Raw genomic sequence first — 22,500 nt, forward strand, 5'->3', positions numbered from 1 at the left:
AAGACCTCCGCAGGTGTGTAGGGTTCTCTCTTACAGGGGGAAGACCTCCACAGGTGTGTAGGGTTCTCTCTTACAGGAGGAAGACCTCCACAGGTGTGTAGGGTTCTCTCTTACAGGGGGAAGACCTCCACAGGTGTGTAGGGTTCTCTCTTACAGGAGGAAGACCTCCGCAGGTGTGTAGGGTTCTCTCTTACAGGAGGAGGACCTCCACAGGTGTGTAGGGTTCTCTCTTACAGGAGGAAGACCTCCGCAGGTGTGTAGGGTTCTCTCTTACAGGAGGAAGACCTCCGCAGGTGTGTAGGGTTCTTTAGCTCTCTTTCAGGAGGAGGACCTCCACAGGTGTGTAGGGTTCTCTCTTACAGGGGGAAGACCTCCACAGGTGTGTAGGGTTCTCTCTTACAGGAGGAAGACCTCCACAGGTGTGTAGGGTTCTCTCTTACAGGAGGAAGACCTCCACAGGTGTGTAGGGTTCTCTCTTACAGGGGGAAGACCTCCACAGGTGTTCAGTGTGCACAGACAGCCATGTTGACTGCACTTAAACAGTGAGGATCTATGAGCTACTGTGTGTGTGTGTGTGTGTGTGTGTGTGTGTGTGTGTGTGTGTGTGTGTGTGTGTGTGTGTGTGTGTGTGTGTGTGTGTGTGTGTGTGTGTGTGTGTGTGTTCAGATGTGACAGACACCCGTGCTGACTGTACTTAAACAGTGAGAATTTATGAGCTTTTCCAAGCTTCGCTGGGAGAGTTTGACAGCTTTTGTTTCCATGTAAAGTATGTCTGTGTCCTGTGTATTCATGTGTGTGTGTGCGTGTGTGTGTGTGGTGTGTGTGTGTGTGTGTGTGTGTGTGTGTTCAGATGTGCGTCAAACTGACAGAAGTGCACCCTCTCCGCAGGTACACAGAGTCGAGGAACAGGGAGCGATCCGGAGCGCGAGACAGAGAAGCGACGAGAGGAGGAGAGAAAAGACAGGAGAGACTCAGTGCCTGAGAGCGAAGGGAAAGAAGATGAAGAGGAGGAAGAGGAGGAGGGGGAAGAGGAGCAGAGGCCGCTGTGTTCGGGAGGGCAGGAGCGAGTTCTACCCCTCGGCCTGGAGCACTCCCCCCCTGAACCACTAGCCACTGAGGGGCTGGACAGGACCCAGTCTTACAGAGGTGAGGGAACACACACACACACACACACACACACACACACACACACACACACACACACACACACACACACACACACACACATGAAGCTTCACTAATTCTGCACTACACATCCATACCTATCCTATGCATATTTGCATGCATATAACACACACACACAGACACACAAGCACACACACACACACACACACTGTTTGGGATTGATTGTAATGAACAGCATTTCCTTTTTTGGTGGTGTCTACCTTAGCGGATTTGGGAGTAGTGAAACGTCGTACAACAATAACATCGGTTTTATCTCCAATCCCAGCTTAGACTGCAGGAAATACACAAATCTCTAATTATCCCCCTATATTCTCAACACCTTCTTCCTCCCACCCACACACACACACACACACACACACACACACAGAGACACACCAATACACACACCAAACCTCCTATCTCTGCCACTGTCTCATAATAGCATTTACACCGTGAATGAATGCTGGTGTAGACACTTGATGTGTGTGTTTGTTTGTGTGTTTCTGTATTTATCTATGTGTGTGTGTGTTTCTGTCTTTATCTGTGTGTGTGTGTGTGTGTGTGTGTGTGTGTGTGTGTGTGTGTGTGTGTGTGTGTGTGTGTGTTTCTGTCTTTATCTGTGTGTGTGTGTGTATGTATGTGTGTGTGTTTGTGTGTTTCTGTCTTTATCTGTGTGTGTGTGTGTGTGTGTGTGTGTGTCTGTGTCTGTGTCTGTGTCTGTGTATCTATCTCAGTGTGTGTATTTATGACTGAGGCAGTGTGGCCTCTGTGGAGTTGAATATCCTCCAGCTCTCCGCTCTCTTCCCTTCTGGCCCACCCCACTCCTACACAGCCCAGCATGGAGGGAATTGCATATTATACGTTACTGTTCACCTCACCATAATTATGACACTAAATGATTCCTGGCTCTTTCAAAAAACTGCCCACAGGCTCTGTGTGTGTGTGTGTGTGTGTGTGTGTGTGTGTGTGTGTGTGTGTGTGTGTGTGTGTGTGCCGTCTTCGGTAAGCTCTACGCTGACAGCCAGCTAAACTCTTCCTACAAATCACGACTCTGAAGATGTACGTAGTCCACAGGTTTAATGATAATAGATAGGAAGTGTAAACTGAAATTTACAAAAGACATAGACAAATAAATTCGAGCATAAACATATAGTCATTGCATACAGTTACGATAGGTTAAATAAACATATATTGTATCTCACAAAATTCACAACAAAGGATAAAACATACCAACGATGCCTTGTTAAGGTCCAGATGTATGCAGGTTAGCTGTAGATAACACGAACATTAAATAATACGCTTGAATTGGCTGAACTGATTAGTTCGTTTGTCTTATTTATAGTTATAAACGGGTCACGCGAATTGACAGTTAAGGCTTGATTTGTAAAATGACAACTTGAAATAAAAACACTTATTGAAATGCACGAACCATAACGGAAACACAATAGAATGTTAAACATTGTGACAAAACATCTATTCTCTCACCTCCCAACCAGACACATCGTAACAAAACACTCCCCACCTGACGTGGATACACGTCACAACAAAAGTCCATACACAATTCATTTACTGGGCCTCTGGAGGTAGAAGGAGCACTATTTCAGTGACTGGCCTAAGAAAGAGACTAGTCCCTCCTGGTTTGATGGTCTTCACCTCGACCTGGCGCACTTTACTGTCCTTGCCAGGGAAGGCCTGTGTTATCAGTCCAAGAGGCCATTCATTCCTGGGTGCTTGTCTGTTCTTAAGGAGAACAACACTTCCTGGCTGAATGTTTGGCTGGGTGGACTGCCACTTCTTGCGCGCCTGTAGTGTTGGGAGGAATTGCTTCTTCCAGCGGTCCCAGAAGGTGTTTGACAGGTGCTGAACCTGTCGCCACTGGGACTTGTAGAGGTCAGCAACTCCGAACTCACCGGCAGGAGCAGGAAGAATGTTCATCTTTTGCGTGAGAAGAGCTGCTGGCGTGAGTATGAGTGGGTCATCAGGGTCCGTTGTCACTGGAACAAGTGGCCTGGCATTGATGATCGCCGCTGCTTCTGCCATGAAAGTCACCAGCACTTCGTGGCTGAGCTTGTCTTTCAGCTGGAGGAACATTGAGTCCAGAATTCTCCTTGTCAGTCCTATCATTCTTTCCCATGTTCCGCCGTAATGGGATGCATGCGGAGGATTAAAGGTCCAAGTGCAGCCCTTGTCTGACAGGTAAGTCTTTACCGCAGAGCTGTCAATGTTGGATGGTATCTTCAACTCTTTGCAGGCACCGATGAAGTTCGTGCCGCGGTCTGAACGAATGTGTTTGACTGGCCCGCGTACCGAAAGGAAGCGCCGTAGCGCGTTGATGAAGCTAGACGTGTCGAGGGATTCTATGACTTCAATGTGCACAGCTCTTATGCTCATGCACGTAAAGATCACCGCCCACCTCTTACTGTGTGCGAAGCCACCTCTGGTCTTGCGTGATGAAACGTTCCAAGGGCCGAAGACATCCAGACCCACGTTTGTGAATGGAGGGTCTGTTGACAGACGATCAGCTGGCAGATCAGCCATTTTTTGGATGCTGAGTGGAGCTCTGAGTTTTCTGCAGGTTATGCACTGGTGGATGATGCTGCTCACTCTTTTCTTCCCACCAACTATCCAAAGGCCAGCTGAGCGGACCGCCCCTTCTGTAAAGTGACGGCCTTGATGATGGATTTGTTCGTGGTGGTGTCTGATGAGCAAAGTGCCGATGCAATGCTGACCGGGAATAATCAGAGGAGTCTTTTCACTCTGTTCAAGGTTTGAAAGGTGAAGGCGACCTCCGACTCTGAGAAGGCCATGTGTGTCAATGAACGGATCCAGATTTCTGAGAGGGCTTGTTTTTGGCATCTTTTCTTGCTTTTGAATGCACTTTATCTCTTGACTGTATATTTCCTGTTGAACTGCTTGGATGATTATGACTGAAGCTTTCTCTGATTCTTCAACTGTGAGTTCTGCTTTGCAGTAATGCCAGCCCTTGCATGTACTGTTTTCTCTCTGAGTCGTCTTGAAGTGACGAGCTATGTGGATGAGGCGAGTGACTGCACGAGACAGTGACTTCCAGGTGGAGAACTTGGCGAAGCGTTGAGAATCAAGCTGCTTGGACGAGGCTATGGTGCTTAAAGTAGACACCAGAGGGCGGATGTCTGGGTCTGAGCTTGGGTCAACAAGGTTAAAGGCACTCTCAGAGAGGCTGGGCTCTGGCTTATACAGGAATTTGGGTCCACTCAGCCAGTTGGTGTCGTTCAGGTGGCCAGCAGGAACAGAACGTGTTGCGTGATCTGCCGGGTTCTGGTCTGTTGGCACGTAGCACCACTGGTCTGGGCGGGAGGATCTTCGGATGCGTAGCACCCGGTTGCTGACGTAGACATAAAAGCGCCTGGTCTCATTGCAGATATAGCCCAGGACCACTTTGCTGTCTGAGAAGTAGGTTATGGTGTCAAGCTGCAGGTCTAGTTCTGCTGAAATCAAGTCTGCTAACTCAACAGCAAGCACCGCCGCACAAAGTTCAAGTCTTGGCACTGTGTGTTCAGGGCGGGGGGCCAGCTTAGCTTTTCCCATGACAAATCCGATCTGGTGGTTCCCATCAGCGTTTGTGACTTTGAGGTAGCTCACAGCACCGATGGCTTTGACTGACGCGTCACAGAAGATGCACAGTTCTCTTCTTACTGCTGCTGACGGTGAAGCCTGTGTGTAGCATCTGGGAATGGAAAGCTTAGAGAGCTCGGACAGAGAGGCTCTCCATGATGTCCAGGCATCCTCCATGGCTTGAGGCAAGGGTGCATCCCAGTCGCCGTTCTCAGCGGTGAGCTCTCGCAGGATAGCCTTGCCTTGGATTGTGACAGGTGCGACGAATCCAAGCGGGTCGTAGAGGCTATTGATGGTTGACAGGACACCGCGGCGGGTGTAAGGCTTTGTCTCGCAGGAGACGTTGAACAGGAAACTGTCTGTTTGGAGGTTCCAGTCGAGTCCAAGACTGCGTTGGAGCGGAAGCATGTCTGCATCGAGGTCAAGGTCTTTGAGGTCACTTGCGTGGTCACTGGATGGAAAGGCCTCCATGACCTCTTTGCTGTTCGCTGCGATCTTGTGCAGTCTCAGGTTTGACTTGGAGAGAACTTCCTGTGTCTTTTTTAGCAGGTCGACAGCCGCCTCAACTGTGGGCAGGGACTTCAGCCCATCGTCGACGTAGAAGTCCCGTGTTTCAGTGTTTCACATCTGGGTCGATGTGGAACTCGTTGACTTGAACAGACTTGTGTAGGCCGTGAATAGCTACTGCAGGTGAAGGGCTGTTTCCGAAGACGTGGACCCTCATGCGGTAATCCACGATGGCTTTGGAGAGGTCATTGTCTTGGAACCAAAGAAAACGTAAGAAGTTCCGGTCTTCTTCTCTTACCCCGAAACAATAGAACATCTGTTCTATGTCGGCTGTGAAGGCGATAGCCTCTCTTCTGAACCGGATCAGCACTCCGAGCAGCGTGTTGTTTAGGTCAGGTCCCGTTAACAGCACATCATTGAGTGACACGCCGTTGTACTGGGCACTGGAATCGAACACCACACGAATTTTCTTTGGTTTCTTCGGATGATACACCCCAAACGTTGGTAAATACCACCGTTCTTCATCTTCACTGAGAGGAGGAGCTAACTCAGCATGGCTGTTCTGTAACATCTTGTCCATGAAACTGAGAAAGTGTTCTCTCATCTCAGGCTTTTTGTCAAAGTTCCGCTTGAGAGACATTAGGCGCCTCAGCGCTTGTGGCTTGTTGTCTGGGAGCCGTGGGCGTGGACTCTTGAAAGGTAATGGTGCCACCCAACTGTTGTTTGAGTCTTTCCATAGGCCTTCATCCATTATCTTCATGAAAGTGGCATCCTGAATGGAGGGAGCCACCTGATCGTCATCCTTGGTCCGCTTGAACACCGTGCATCCAAGGTGATCGGCTTCACAGGTGAGGTGGTCAGCAGGATACGCTGGGGGCTGACCAGTGATGTTGACGCTGCTGAAGTTCTCTTTCACATGGAACACGTTGGGGCATGGAGCAAAGAGAGTGGGGCGTTTCAGCTCTGTGGTGTTCGTGTGGAACGTGCTGATTGTCAGTGGTTTGTGGACATTGCCTAGGCACACATTTCCAACAATGACCCACCCCAAGTCCAACTTCTGTGCAAAGGGCAGGTTGTGAGAGCCATTCACCTGTTTGCGGACTTTATGCACTCTGATAATGTCCCGTCCTAAGAGAAGCATGATTGGGGCTTGGGGGTCGATGTCTGGGATGCGGTGTGCCAATGACCTTAGATGAGCATGATGGAGAGCCACTTCGGGGTTGGAATTTCCTCTCTGTTGTTCGGGATGTCATTACATTCTATGAGACTTGGTAATGGTATGCGAACAGTTCCATCAAAGGATTCTACTTCATAAGCATTGGCTCTTCTGCCTGCTGATTGCTTCACTCCAGCACATGTTCTCAGTGTGTATGGAGCGCTTGGACTTTGGTCGTTGAACACGTCGAAGAACTGTGAACGAAGCCAGTGACCTGTTGCTCTGTTCGTCCAGGATCACATACAATTTCACTGCTTTTTCTCTATGGCCAGTCGGATACACTTGACGAGGCATATCTTCGAGCACGAGCGGTCTGTGAGCTCGCCACCCGCAGACTTTAGTGCATTTGTTGTTGACATGAGACTGTGGTGAAGCTCCCTCCTGCTCCCCGCCGTGCTCAGAAGCATGGCCGACCTCTTGTTTCCAGGGTGCAGGTCCAGGGTGAAGTGCTGTGTTGTGTCTGTCGCTCTTACATTCAGAACACTGTACGTTGATCTTGCAGTACTTTGCTATGTGGGACGATGAAGAGCAGCATTTAAAGCACACATTGTTATCTTTGAGCAGTGTTTTGCGCTCTTCAATGGGCTTCTCTCTAAATGCCCGACACTTACGCAGAGGGTGTGGCAGGTTGTGCAGTAGACACAGTTTATTCACCGTTGTTTGTAGGTGGCTCACCCATGTCAGATGTGGCTCTGGGGGATACCTCTGTCTTGTGAACGGAGACTCTCTCGCTGTCTGTTTGGCTTCCATGCTGTTTTCTCTGTCCAGGGAGCCGTGTCTGTGCTGGCGATGAAGTTGAAGCTGGGATCGTTCATAATGCATGCCTGCTGGCAGACAAAATCCACAAAGAAGGCAAAGGGAGGATAATTCACCTGTGCTGACGCTTGTAGGCTGCGCCTGCTGTCGCCCACCTCTCCTGAAGGCGAGATGGGAGTTTCTGTACGATTGGGTTGACGCCCCTCGCCGTGTCAAGGAAAGCGAGGCCGGGCAGGTCTCCTTCACCCTTAGCTGCCTGCAGTTCCATTAATAGATCGCCCAGCTTCGTCAGCATAGATCCATCTCGGCTTGTTACTTTTGGGAAGCTGTCAATGCCGTTTGAACAGAGCATTTTCTATTACCTCTGCTGAGCCGTACGTTTTGCTCGAGCCTGTTCCATGTCATGGCCAGTCCTGCTTCTGGGTGGTGTATGTGGATTGCTCTTATCTGTTCAATGTGTTCTGCTGACTCCTTGCCCAGCCACTTAAACAGAAGATCCATCTCCTCACTCGGTGTCAGATTAAGGCCACTGATGGCATTCAGAAAGGAGCGTTTCCATGCTCTGTAGTTTTGTGGCTTGTCGTTAAAATGAAGTAAGCCTGTAGCCACAAGTTCACGGCGGGCTAAATATCTTACAAAGTCATTTACATGTGAATAGCCATTATCAGAGCTCGGTGGTATGGCATAACATGCATGAGAAGGACTGTTGCAACTATGTGGCCTGGAATGGCGTGCAGGATCAACATGCTCACCGCTGAACCCGACGCTGAGGCGGATTCAGCATCTTCACACATCCTGGCTAGTGGCCCATGGATATACTCTTCTGTGTGGATGAGAGGCTGCTGTGAGGGGAGAGGATGTGGAGTAGTGTTGTTCTGATGCAGATACGACTCAGCTTTGATGTGTTCAGCCACATATCGCTTTGTGCGTTCTGAAGCCACCAATGGGACAGAGTCCATGTTTAGCCCACACCTGTCTCCCTCACTATTCTCATCAGTAGCAGCCTCAAGTGCATCCGCTTCAGCAATGGCTGCAGCTGCCTCTCTTTTATGCCTAAGCAATTCCAACTTCAATTTCAATTTAGCCTCTTCTTCAAAGTAGAGCAGACGTGCCTTTGCTGCTTCGGCTCTTGCTCTAGCTTGGACTGCCGCAGACCTTATGGATGATGCGCTGGATCTCACTGAGCACTGAGCTTCCGAGCGTGTATTTAAAGATGTGGTTGCCCTTGGCAACGACATGGCGGTTAGCTGTTAGCTTGCGTTATCTTGCCTGTTGAAAGCCACGTTGTTTACTGTGCCGTCTTCGGTAAGCTCTACGCTGACAGCCAGCTAAACTCTTCCTACAAATCACGACTCTGAAGATGTACGTAGTCCACAGGTTTAATGATAATAGATAGGAAGTGTAAACTGAAATTTACAAAAGACATAGACAAATAAATTCGAGCATAAACATATAGTCATTGCATACAGTTACGATAGGTTAAATAAACATATATTGTATCTCACAAAATTCACAACAAAGGATAAAACATACCAACGATGCCTTGTTAAGGTCCAGATGTATGCAGGTTAGCTGTAGATAACACGAACATTAAATAATACGCTTGAATTGGCTGAACTGATTAGTTCGTTTGTCTTATTTATAGTTATAAACGGGTCACGCGAATTGACAGTTAAGGCTTGATTTGTAAAATGACAACTTGAAATAAAAACACTTATTGAAATGCACGAACCATAACGGAAACACAATAGAATGTTAAACATTGTGACAAAACATCTATTCTCTCACCTCCCAACCAGACACATCGTAACAAAACAGTGTGTGTGTGTGTGTGTGTGTGTGTGTGTGTGTGTGTGTGTGTGTGTGTGTGTGTGTGTGTGTGTGTTATTGATTGCTGTGTTAAACTCTGTTGGAGGCCGAGCTCAGGGAAAGATTTAACACGCATTTGTTCACACGCTGTCACTCACTGTTTCTTTTGTCCTCTCTCTCTCTCTATCACACATACACACACACACACACACACACACACACACACACACACACACACATTCACATGCATGTGCACTATTTCAGGTTGTCCTAATACAGGTACAGAAAACACACTCATTCTGCCTCATCACACACACACACACACACATATGTGATGGAGGCATGCTGTCTAGAAGCAGTGCTCTCTCATAATGATGTATGCATCAGCTGGTACCATCACACCGGTGTCTTTAGAGCGTATAAAAGGAATGTGAATGTCTAATGAACACACACACACACACACACACACACACACACACACACACGTGAATGTCTAATGAATATCTGGGTCCAACGGATATAATGTGGAATTTTTTAATCTTACATTATTGATGAACACATTCTTTTATCCAAATGTTCTCTCCCCCCTGCTGAGGGGTAAATCAAGCTCTCTGTTTGATCAGTGCTGGCTGAGACCATAATGTGATGAGAACCCCTGGCCTCCTGCTCACACACACACACACACACACACACACACACACACACACACACACACACACACACACACACACACACACACACACACGCTCACACACACGTTCACACTTACACACTCCACTCACACTCACACTTGCACTCACACACTCACACTCACTCTCACGCTCACACTCATACACACGCACGCTAACACACACACACACTCACACACACACACACACACACACACACACACGCACGCTTACACACACAAACATGCTCACACACACACACACACACATACACACCTGCCCCTGCACCTCTGTAGCACCTGGCCAATGAAGAACCTCTGCTAACTAAGAGACACTGCAGCTGTCTGGGGAAGATTAATAGAGCTCTATTTTTGAGTGTGTGTGTGTGCGTCTGTGTTTGTGTTTGTGCGTAGTGTCTATGTGTGTGTGCTGCGTCTGTATGTATGTGTGTGAGTGTGCACTGGTGGATGCATAGTGCATGTGTGTGTGTGTGTGTGTGTGTGTGTGTGTGTGTGTGTGTGTGTGTGTGTGTGTGTGTGTACTATACGAGTGTGACATTAATAGAGTGCCTGGCCTGTTTCTTTCTGGGCAGATGTGTGCCCTGAAGAATGGCCTTCTGGGAAGGGCCAGGAGTTCCTGGAGGACTCCGCACAAGCCCATGACTCCAGGCCAGGGGAGGACGCCGAGAGTGACATCACCTACGGCGAAGTGGAGCACCGCCTGGACCTGCTGCAGGAGCATCTGAACAGGTGTGTGTGTGTGTGTGTGTGTGTGTGTGTGTGTGTGTGTGTGTGTGTGTGTGTGTGTGTGTGAGAGAGAGAACATGCTGGGTGAGCGAGGAATAGAATGAGGGAGAATATGGTTTGAAAAAAATGCATCTTAATTAGGAAAAAAAAATAAAAGTAATTAGTGCTGGTTAGAGCTGCCTTGTTTTATAGTTCTGCGTTGAGAGAAAGAGTGGAAATCTACTTGATTCATTCTGTTTCATGACACGTGTGAATAAAATATTCAATTCAATATTGAGTGGAAAGAGAGAAGATGACAGAGGGAGAGGGAGGGTGGAGGATGGATAGATAGAGAGATAGGGAGAGAGGGAGGGAGAGAGAGAGAAATGGAGGGCGGGTGAAAGATAGATACATTGGGGGGGGGGGCATTTTAGACACAGTCGCTGATGTGATCACATGTTGGCACCTTAAACATGCCATGTGTGTGTGTGGGGGGGAGTGTGTGAGAGAGAGTGTGTGTTTGTGTGCCTGCCATTGTTTCTCTTTCATCTGTCCTCTCATAGACTAGTCAGATAGCCTGAGATCTCTCTTAGTCATCTTCTGTCTCTCCTCTCACTCACACCTTCACTCTCTCTCTCACACACACACACACACACACATTTCCCATCTGATACTGCAGTGATAATGCAGTGTCTTTGCAGATTGTCAGTCTTGCGGCGTCTGTGATCTGAAGCTCTTTGTACTGGCACTGTGACTCTAATAGGCAGGAATACTGCTGCAAGTCTCCATTGCTGTTTTATCGGGATGAAAATATAATGAGTGACAGGAATATACATAGCAGAGATCTAGCATCAGAGTGTAAACATGGATCCATCCTTATATTGCTTCATTTAAATGAAATAGCCATATGTATGTATGTATGTATGTATGTATATGTATGTATGTATGTATGTATGTATTTATTTATTTATTTATACTTATGCATGGAGGAAGCAACATATGTATGGAATAGAGCACAGTTGCCCTCTGCTGGTTGGAAATGGTATCACTCTATTATTACCCACTGGTAGATCTCTGCTCTGGTATCTCAGCCATAGCATAGAGAACATGTCCAGGTCCAGTATGAGGGAATGATATCCCAGATTTACACTCCATGTGAGTAGATGACTAGTGGACAGGTATTGGATATTGGTGTCTGGGTTGTTTGTCTAAAATTATGTTTTTGTATGTGTACGTATGTGTGTGTGTATGTGTGTGTGTGTGTGTGTGTATGTGTGTGTGTGCACGCGCATGTGTGCGTGTGTGTGTGTGTGTGTGTGTGTGTTTGTTTGTGTGTGTGTGTGCACATGCATGTGTGTGCACGCCCATGTGTGTGTGTGTGTGTGCGCGCGCATGTGTGTGTGTGTGTGTGTGTGTGTGTGTGTGTGTATGTGTGTGTGTGTGTGCGCGCGCGTGCGTGCATGTGTGTGTTTGCTGGTATATTTCTAGGTTGGAGGCCCAGATGACTGCAGACATCCAGGCCATCCTGCAGCTGCTCCAGAGGCAGTCTGCCCTGGGCCCGCCGGCCTACAGCACCGTCACCTCCAGCCCGGAGTACCAGAGGCCCGCCATCAGAGTCCAGCCCCTCACAGCCCTGCAGCCAGAACACAGCACGAGCACTGACACTGCACAGGTAATACACACACACACACACACACACACAGAGAGACACACACACACAGACAGACAGACACACAGATACATACATGTACACATACACAGATATATAGACGCACGCACAAACACACACACACACACACACACAGATACACACACAGATACACATACATACACACACACACAGCACCGTCACTTCCAGCCCTGAATCCCACACACACAGAGGCACACACATATACACATGTAGACAGACAGGCACACACACATACATTCACAAAAAAATAAAACAGGCTGAGTCAATCTATCAGTACAGTCAAATTATAACACACCTAACTCAATCACATCATCATCACAGCAGATTGCAAAGTGAAAGCAAACACACCAATTGTAGCCTAACCTTATAAGAGGCTCTGCCAGAGAACAGTAGCCAGATTACATGAGAACATACCAGGCCCTCACACACACACACACACACACACACACACACAGACACACACACACACACACACACACACAGGCCCTCTGCTCAACCTGGCCTTCCAGTGAGACAGAGTGACCTCTAACCTTCAGTCTGTGCTTTGAGAGGCTTCATAATGAGACAGGATTAAGAGAAATTGAGACAGGGATTTCTGTGTGTGTGTGTGTGTGTGTGTGTGTGTGTGTGTGTGTGTGTGTGTGTGTGTGTGTGTGTGTGTGTGTGTGTGTGTGTGTGTGTGTGTGTGAGAGAGTGTGCGTGTATGCGTGTGTGCTGGCTAAACCCAAGAGGTGACCCTGGCTCCGACTGGACTCTGTGTGTGTCAGGGCACACACACACACACACACACACACACACACACACACACACAGACTCCTACCTTGGGGAATTTTTTTTACGCCGTGCGTGAGACAACATAGCACCATTGACTGCTTCATCACTTTGCTGTTTCAGTTTTCATAGCAACTCTGTTTAGAAGTATATCATTTGTGTGTGTGTTGTTTACAGTTTAGCATCAGTTTTAGCATCTGAGAAAATCCCTTACGTGATGACATCTGTGTGTGTGTGTGTGTGTGTGTGACACCTTTCTTAAATGCCTTACCTTATGACACCTTTCTTAAATGCATTTCTACATTCTGCCTGCAGCTACCAGCTTACTAGTTTCCCCAAGCAAAAGCTTGGCTCACCACCGTGTGTAAAGTTTCATTTTGGACAGAGCTGCCATAGGACTGATTGTGTGTGTGTGTGTGTGTGTGTGTGTGTGTGTGTGTGTGTGTGTGTGTGTGTGTGTGTGTGTGTGTGTGTGTGTGTGTGTGTGTGTGTGTGTGTGTGTGTGTGTGTGTGTGCTGGGTTCAGCCGGGGACAGCTTCTGCTGACATTTGATTAATTAGAAATGTGATGAGGAGGAGGAGGATGAGGAAGAGGGAAGGATCATTCTCAGGCCAGGTTCTTCCTGCCAGTCCCCTGAGTAAGTGTGGGTTTCTGGCAGGTGTGTGTGTGTGAGTGTGTGAACCTGTGTGTGTGTGTGTGAACCTGTGTGTGTGTGAGTATATGGTGTTTATGTAGGCACCTATGTGTGTGTGTGTGTGGTTGTGTCCTTGGCCTATGTGTGTGTGCTGAGAGAGAGAGAGAGAGAGAGAGAGAGATCCCGATGAGTTCATCTCTAGCTCAGGCTCTGACATAATTTAATCAAGACCATCAGGTGATGTAATGCTTCAGTTGAAACAAACACCTGCTGGTTGACATGGCAACCAGGTCGGGCTGTGATTGACAGGCCACTGACAGCCCTCTGCACAGAGATGGCCTACTCTCACAGAACCAGATGTGACTGCAGCACATCACAGACATGACAAGAGTTCACTGTTTGTTGACAACTCATTGACATTGTGCGTGCGTTATTGACACTTTGGACTAGAGGACTGTTGAGGACAAACGCCAGGCTTTAAGACCAAGTCAAAAATGAATGCTTGGAAGGGTATGATCCACTGTTAGATCCCATGTGACTCGCTATGGTTCCCAGCCACATCTGGTCCACATTTGACCACGGTTGACTCCATGACTAGTGATGGGTAAACCTGGTACTGCGAGGGTGACATCCACCACTAGGGGGAGACAGTGAGTGACGCAGTGTGTCTTGTGTTGGCAGAGTCCGGATGCGGAGAACTGCAGCCACGTATCCAAGGAACCCCTGCTCAGCCCTGTTTCCACGGAGATGCTCCCGGACGTGGCAGTCCTGGCCGGGGGGGGGGAAGAGCCCACGGGTCTCACTCAGGGGGAGAAGGAGACCGAGCTCCCCCATTCGCCACTGCCCAGAGCCCAGCTGTCAATCAGGCAGGCCTCGTTGCCTGATTCGTCAACAGCTGTCTGTGGTCCCACCCCACTGGGCCTCCAGCGCCCCTCTTCAGATCCGGGTCTTCCAGGGAAGTAACGCCCACCATGCCCCCACCCCCCTCCCCCACACACACACACACACACACACACACACGTCTGAACTGCTCCCCACTGCAGAGCCAGACTCTCAATCACACTTCAGACTTCCAACCGCCCCCCCACCACCACCACCACCACCACACCCCCCACCCCTTCCACCATCCTCGACTCAGGGTCCTGCAGGAGACGGGGCTGGCCGTATGCAAGGAGTTTTGGGAAGTATCACAGTCCACACCCACGGCCTGTCTGTTTAGCTGTACAAAGTATACATAATATTAGTAAATATCTCTATATAAAGGTACTGTATTTATATGCTTTAAATATGTATAAAAACAGTTACTATGTACATATCTTCGGGATTTTGACACTGCCAGCAACAAGGGCCACCTGACATGCTTGTTCCACTGGAGAAAATGCATGTATGGAAAGTGTTTTTTTTCCTTTTTTTGTAGCATGCAAAACTCACATTGTACACACTGTCACACACAAGTAACACACACATCTGGTGTGTGTGTGTGTGTGTGTGTGTGTGTGCGTGCGCTGTGAGCATGTCTATCGCACTTGTGATTGTTTCTCATTTCCTCATCTCTTATGCAGGACAAAGCTACTTAAACTTGAAGTCTACAAAAGGCACATTTTGTCCTCTGAGACAAACACAAACTCACACACATACACACACACACAAACACAAACTCACACACACACACAAACTCTACAAGGCAACATCTCAATATATCAGAGTTCCCTTTGTAAAATGTTCTCGTATAACCAGACATTTCCATAGAAAACCTAAATAAGGACTGGATAATTGAAAATAAGGAATGACTCACAGCCAGTATTTCTGCAATATTATTCACTCATCAGAACTCATATCAGAAGACCTATTATAAACAAGGAATTCAGTTCCTGACCAAATTATTCCCAGTAACGCGCATTAAGCAGTGCATTGTGTTACTCATTGTGGTGGTCGATTTCAGGTGGGCTCTCCTCTGAGCACTCCTGTAGCTAAAATAATTCGTCAGGCGCAATAGCTCTCCAGCACGACTACGACACACTTCCGGTCTACCCCTGTGGTCACTGCTTGTTTAAAATGTACCCATTTTATAAAGCCACCTTTCGCTAATTTAACAAGAAACTTGTATTTTATGCAACGAAGGTACATTTGCCTAACTTACACCTAACTGGACTGTTTCCAATGTGTGCACTGAAAGAGGTGAATGTTGTTAATTCATCATCGCCACAGTTCGGTCATGAAAGCAATAATATTTATTAAAGAGTTTCCATACCCTGGTCAAACCATGAGGTGTCCAGAGAGACCTTCCCCAACCCACTTCTAGCTCACTGATCACTAGGTGCAAACATTCTATTACTGATCACTAGGTGCAAACATTCTACTAAAGTAAGACTCTCCATTATTGAAAATAACAGACAATACAACATCTCGTAATACAACACATATCAACAAGCACACCAGAATTAACAAACACCCTTATTTGAACAGTCATCTTGACTCTCCTTTAGAGCGACCTCACTTCCCATTGGAAACACTTACTTTTGGACTGTCTGTGCAACTGAAGTCATTTCATGCATGTAGACGCCTAATATAAGCATCGTAAAAACACCATTATCGCTATTCAGTTGGCGCAAAACTATACTTATGTTTTTAAATGAAAATCACAGACCTATTGGACTTGAGCAAGCCTATGCTGTAGCACTGCTTATAGAGGACTTATAAACACCTTATGGAAGTCTTATAGAGGAGTTATAAGCATGGAAGTCTTATGTAGCTCTGATCCTTCACCTAGAAGATTTCCAATAAAAACTGCTAATATATTACCACTGCATGACATTGAACATTATTGGAAGGCTCTTACTGACAAAATGTCAACGAGGATTTTTTTAAATAACATTTATCACATGATTTTATCCTATCAATGACAATTTCACTAAAGTCTTTTTACAGCTGATCCTGTCCATCAAAAAGTATGTACTTTAACATCACACTTTACTTAAAAAATAATCACCCTATTAAACATACCCCCCCCCCCCCCCAAAAAAAAACTATCCCTACAACACTATTTTGGATGATCCCATCCGACTAGTAACCCCCCAGTCCCTAACTACCCCCCCCCCCCCCCCCCACACGGTTCCCAGAGTTGGTACAGTCCAATTGTATTGAAGCTGATTATTCCAGTATGTAAACAATCAATATTATTAAAGAAAGTCAAGGTTAAGGTACTGAGCTGGTTTGCACTATTATGAAGTAGGCCTCCTAGACTTCACAGGCATAAGTTGAACATTGGTGATTACAGGCCACTGTAGCTTTTTCGCCCTTAAGGATTCCACTGTCCTATTCAGTGAAAATGTATGCATCTCTTCATTTATAACTTAGATAGCGGGAACAATATATGTGTCAGGATCGTATGGCTGAATCGCATGTTTCAACAAAGTCTAGTCATGTTAGTTTTACAACATATACTGTATAATGCACATAAAAAATATATATTCACTCATCTCAACTACATTGCGTATAGGGTCAAACAGCCGGGTGCTTGTGTTTGACGGTTTGTCAGGCATGCTGGAAAGGTACGACTACAAGATCAGTATTACGTGGTGGGCATCTAGGCTGAACCTAAAGCTGATACTTTGTTGCTTTGGCATATTTCCTGTATGGTGGGATTTTTCTAAGAGCAAAGCTTATATTTTTACTACGCGGTTCATAAACGTCAGCACCTGAGCGCCTGGCCACAGGCTCTCATGCTACCTGACCCACCTGTTCCAAGGGTAGACAGTCTTTGCTAATACTCACACCTACCATTAATCATACACCATTTAAAGGTTCAGTCTGGCAAAAGATTGTTGATATTTGAGCTTAACGCCCAGTCAATGTACACCCCTCCCTTCCGTGCTCCTGAGGCAGCTTGTCGATTGGCTGTAATAGCGTATGGCTCGATCCGAACCACTATGTGTGTTACCCATTCACAGAGCCAGTATCGTGTACTGAGTTTTTTGAGCACACACACAGAATGGACAGCTGGAGGATCGTAATGAGGAAATCATTGAACTTGACAATACGTGTATTGGATTAGAATTGCGACCACACCTTTAATGCACCTCCCCAGAGGAGTGACACGCGCCTCCATTATACAGCCACAATTAGTTAGCTTTAGTCATTTAGGTGGCAGCTGTTTCATTTAAGTAGACTTCTTGTTGAAGCCGTAGCCAAGACGCATGTTGAAAACCAACACCAACCAGGCTCTGCCCACAGGCCCATCCTCCAAAGCCTCCTTCAGCCCTCCGCCATGTACAGAACCTGTAGCTTTAGCCTCCGTATCCTGCGGTTATCATCTCCGCCATATACAGAGCCTGTAGCTTTAGCCTCCGTATCCTGTGGTTGTCATGCAGAGCCAGACCTGACTGGCACTTTGTGACGAGAATTCACAATCTGTAGACAACTCGTTGAAATAGTGCACCAGAAGCATGTCGCCAACCAACGCAAGGCAGGCTCTGCTGAAGCACCAGTAGCAGTAGGTTAGTTACACCGACAGGCTTGTCCTGGAGTACAGACCTAACGTCTGCATGGACATCATCTGTAGTTTTTAGCGTCTTCCTCCAAGCCTTCTGGAGGTGTTTGGATTGGATGGGAATTAGTTTTTCCGTTAAAAGCGCAGTCCTCGATTCTGGCAAAAGGTTGTCGAGACTTGAGCTCAACGGCCAATCAAATTACACCACTCCCTTGCGTCCTCATGAAGCAATGTGTTGATTGGCTTGAATAGTGTATGGCTCAGTCTGAGCTACTTTGTCTGTTTCCCATGCATAAAGCCAGGGCTGTGCACAAGGGTTCTTTTAGGCGCACACACTGGACAGAAAGCTAGGGGGATTTAGCTGAATTCAACGAAAATGTAATGGATTATAATCAAGGACTGTTCCTTTAATTCTGTATTTTGCCATGGTTCACATTTAGGCCACATTTCAGCACAGTTGCCTACAGATGTGCATGTTAATGTAATGATTGTCTGGCTATGTGAGGCTAACCATGCGGTGAGACATTGAAAGGTGTGATATGAACATGCAACGTATTGCTTCCATTGTGGGTGGGGGGGGGTTGGAAACACACCCACGCTAGTAGCAAGGGGCATTTCTGTGCCGCGCCCCCCCCTTCCAACACCCCCCACCCAAACCCCTTCTTGCCCACCACCCGATCACTGAACCCTGATGATCATCGCTGAAGGGAAGTAGACTATACTATACAAATTTGCAAAGTTTTGCACAAAAAAAGACCTAACATTGACATTGTTTTACTGGAGGACATCAAAGGAAAATATGTCACTTTTTAAAATCTTCTGCTGTCCAGTTGTTTTTATGCATTTTTAAATAATAAAAAAGGAAAAATGTTTGCCACTGTATTTTATACAATGCAAAACATAACTGCTGATTTGAATGTTTAATTTCTTGAATATATATTGATATGAATTATATATAATGTGTATATTGTGAATATAATAGACTTGATGAAACACATTTGAGTAATTGTATAAAGGAATAAACTGAATGCCTAAATGAAGGAAACTCAGGTGTGATTTTGTTGTGTAGTGGTTTGCTTTGAATGAAAATAGACGGAGGAATTTGTAAAGATCAAGTCTGTCAATACAGACACCATACACTGAACTATACTTAGTGAAGTAACCAAAGCAACACTGGCGCTCTTTTGACATTAATTTATTACAAGAATACCTCTGACATGGCTCCACATATGAAAGAAAACATGATGGCGAACATTAACACACACTCCTGTAGGGCTGAACGATTAATTGCATTTGCGATTTAATCGCGATATGATAGAACGCGATTTTCTAACCGCAACGTTCGCGATTAAAAAACGTGGTCTAAAAAAAAAAAATCATTTTTTTTTTTTTTTTTTTTAAGATGGTACATTTTGCACAGAGTGTTTAAAAAGTGCATGCCTGGTGTTTATACTTAAAATTACTTTTTTAAATTACTAAAATGCACAGTGGCAAAGCCACCGATTTGTTGTTCTTGTTTCTGTAATGAGCAGTTAAATAAAAATGTAAAATGTGGGAAAGAATATTTTACACTAAGGCTGGGTTGCACCAACATGGATTAACTCTTAAACTAGGTTTAAACCAGGTTTGTCTTTTAATCCAGTTGCACCAAACTTTAAACCTAGTTTAACCTTAGTTTACAAATCTGTTGCACCAGTCATTTTAAACCTAGTCTAAACCTGGATTAGCATTTATTTTTAAACCACCCCTGGAGGAGGTTTATCTGTTTTATTGACAACAAATTATAGCCTACTTTCGTCATTTTTGTCACGTTATTGCTGCAACTAACGGCGTTGGACAGAGTGGTAACTTACTTGGGGTGACAGCAATTATTGTAACCTGCTATTCATAATATTTACACCCTATTTACCTGTTCACAGTCACAGCAGTACATAATCAACACAACGATTATAAGCTAGCGACGTCATCTAGTTCGTAGTAACTTACTTGCAGCTTCTGTGGCTGTACTGTCATTTAATACGCCGTCATCGTCGTATGGGTTGGCGAGGGGGAAATCTGCTGCAGGATCATATCTATTATCTTCTTTGACAGAGGATCCGTAGTCATTGGTGGTGGTCCTCCGCCAGTTTGAAATTGACCGCCGCATCTTTTTTGGCTTTAGCCTTGAGGTTTTTCCAGTAGGCTTTCAGTTGTGCCCTGTCCCTCGTCTCTTTGATACGGATAGAGCCATTGAAGCGCTCAGCTAACTGGACCCAGTTCCTCTCCTTCTTCTCTAGTGTACTGCTGTCAGTCCTCATATCCTCAATTGTAACCCCAAACTCCTCCATCAACTCGGTCAGCAACATCTTTTCAAATGTTGAAAAGTTTGACCCTTTTTGACGTGGCATAATAGCTAGCTAGCTGGCTAAAGTAACTGTGTTTATTAGCTAAAGCCGCTGTAGGCTAAACGGTAACTAACGGTATCAGTAACGGCATTTATTCAACAAGCAGCTAGTTTAGGAAAAAGAGCGGATGCATTTATTTAGGGCTATTTAGTTCCGTATTTGTTAAACATACATTGTGAATTTGTTTACATCATCGGAATCCATCATGGCGGACATGAACATAAACTAATCCTGTTTTAACCCAGGTTTAAACTAGTTTAACTAATCCAGGGTTAAAATTAAGATGTGCAACACAACTCTGATTAATTATAAACCAGTTTAAACCTGGATTTACTAAACCTAGATTAACTCTAAACCAGGATTAATTTAATCCATGTTGGTGCAACCCAGCCTAAATGTATCTAATATTGTGTTGGTCATATTTGAATCATTCATTACGTTTTGTTGGGAAAAAAAGAGGATAAAAAAAAAATCGCATATTAAATCGCAATCGCAATATTTTGGTAAAAAATCGCAATTAGATTATTTTCCCAAATCGTTCAGCCCTACACTCCTGTTTGCTAAAGGAAATCCCTGTAACACACACACCTGTACCACACACCTGTAACATACTGAGGAATCTAACTATATGACTCCATGGACAGAAAACAGTCTTTTACTTATGGGCTTTGTCAACACAGGTACTCAACGCCGATATAGGCCCATTCATGACAACACTCAACACCTATAGGCCCCTTCATGACAACACTCAACACCTATAGGCCCCTTCATGACAACACTCAACACCTATAGGCTCCTTCATGACAACACCTATATAGGCCCCTTCATGACAACACTCAGAAGAACGCCATACTGAAGTCAGTTCCTGTCTGGTCTCTCTGCTTCTCAATTTCCAAAGGCTTGTTCTTGTTTTGTCAAAGCTTGGACAGACATATTATTGCCTCTAATATTATATATTATATATATTGTCTCTCTCTTTATTTCTCTATCTCTCTCTCTCTCTCTCTCTCTCTCTGAGCAGAAAGGTCACTCATGTCAGCACACACTTGGCATGTCTCCCTGGTCTCTCTCTCCCTCTCCCTCTCTCTGTCCCTCCCTCCCTTTCTCTCTCTTTCTCCCTCCCTCCCCCTGTCTCTCCATCTCTCTATCTCTCCATCTCTCTCCCTCCCTCCCTCTGTCTCTCCATCTCTGTAACTCTCATACACTAAGCAGAAGAGCCACTCCTGCTAGGACCCACTTGGCCGGTCTCTCCCTGGTCGCTCTCTCCCTCTGTCCCTCCCTCCCTCCCTTTCACTCGCTCTCCCTCCCTCCCCATCTCTCCATCTCTCTCCCTCCCTTTCACTCTTTCTCCCTATCTCCCCCTGTCTCTCCATCTCTCTCCCTCCCTCCCCATGTCTCTTCATCTCTCTATCTCTCCATCTCTCTCCCTCCCTTCCATGTCTCTCCATCTCTCTATCTCTCCATCTCTCTCCCTCCCTCCCCCTCTCTCCATCTCTCTACCTCTACATCTCTCTCCCTCCCTCTCTTCACCTCTCTATCTCTCCATCCCTCTCCCTCCCTCCCCCTGTCTCTCCATCTCTCTCCCTCCCTCCCCATGTCTCTTCATCTCTCTCCCTCCCCATCCATGTCTCTCCATCTCTCTATCTCTCTATCTCTCCATCTCTCTATCTCTCTATCTCTCCATCTATCTCCCTCCCTCCCCCTCTCTCCATCTCTCTATCCCTCCCCCTCTCTCAAATCAAACTTTATTTATACGGAGGTAACACAATCTCTCTATCTCCATCCCTCTCCCTCCCTCCCCATGTCTCTCCATCTCTCTATCTCTCCATCTCTCTCCCTCCCTCCCCCTGTCTCTCCATCTCTATCTCTCCATCTCTCTCCCACCCTCCCCCTGTCTCTCCGTCTCTCCACCTCTCATACACTAAGCAGCAGGGCCACTCCTGCCAGGACCCACTTGGCCGGCCTCTCCCTGGTCTTGAGACTGAAGGTCCAGATGTAGGTGTTGCCGCGGAGCTTGGTCTTGTAGACGGGGCACTCGTAGGTGTTGCGCGTCTCCTGGCGGTCGTTGGGCATCGCCCGCACAAAGATCACAG

General features: G+C 46.4%; 2 protein-coding genes across 2 annotated transcripts in view; one reads left to right on the forward strand and one right to left on the reverse strand.

Moving 5' to 3' along the window:
* Nucleotides 1–14,936, forward strand: part of LOC105912889 (potassium voltage-gated channel subfamily H member 7-like) — a 48,774-nt gene extending 33,838 nt beyond the window's left edge. The window contains exons 9-12 of the mRNA XM_031558551.2: nt 889–1,146; nt 10,307–10,463; nt 11,928–12,111; nt 14,216–14,936. Coding sequence (XP_031414411.1) covers nt 889–1,146; nt 10,307–10,463; nt 11,928–12,111; nt 14,216–14,497 — 881 coding nt within the window. The 3' untranslated portion in view covers nt 14,498–14,936. The remainder of the gene's footprint in view (nt 1–888; nt 1,147–10,306; nt 10,464–11,927; nt 12,112–14,215) is intronic.
* Nucleotides 14,937–22,316: 7,380 nt separating this feature from the next.
* Nucleotides 22,317–22,500, reverse strand: part of dnah9l (dynein, axonemal, heavy polypeptide 9 like) — a 63,584-nt gene continuing 63,400 nt past the window's right edge. Inside the window, exon 85 of the mRNA XM_031558394.2 lies at nt 22,317–22,500. This exon is cut by the window's right edge and continues 69 nt beyond it. Coding sequence (XP_031414254.1) covers nt 22,322–22,500 — 179 coding nt within the window. The 3' untranslated portion in view covers nt 22,317–22,321.

The sequence above is a fragment of the Clupea harengus genome, chromosome 21 (genome assembly GCF_900700415.2).
Source record: "Clupea harengus chromosome 21, Ch_v2.0.2, whole genome shotgun sequence".
Taxonomy (NCBI): domain Eukaryota; kingdom Metazoa; phylum Chordata; class Actinopteri; order Clupeiformes; family Clupeidae; genus Clupea; species Clupea harengus.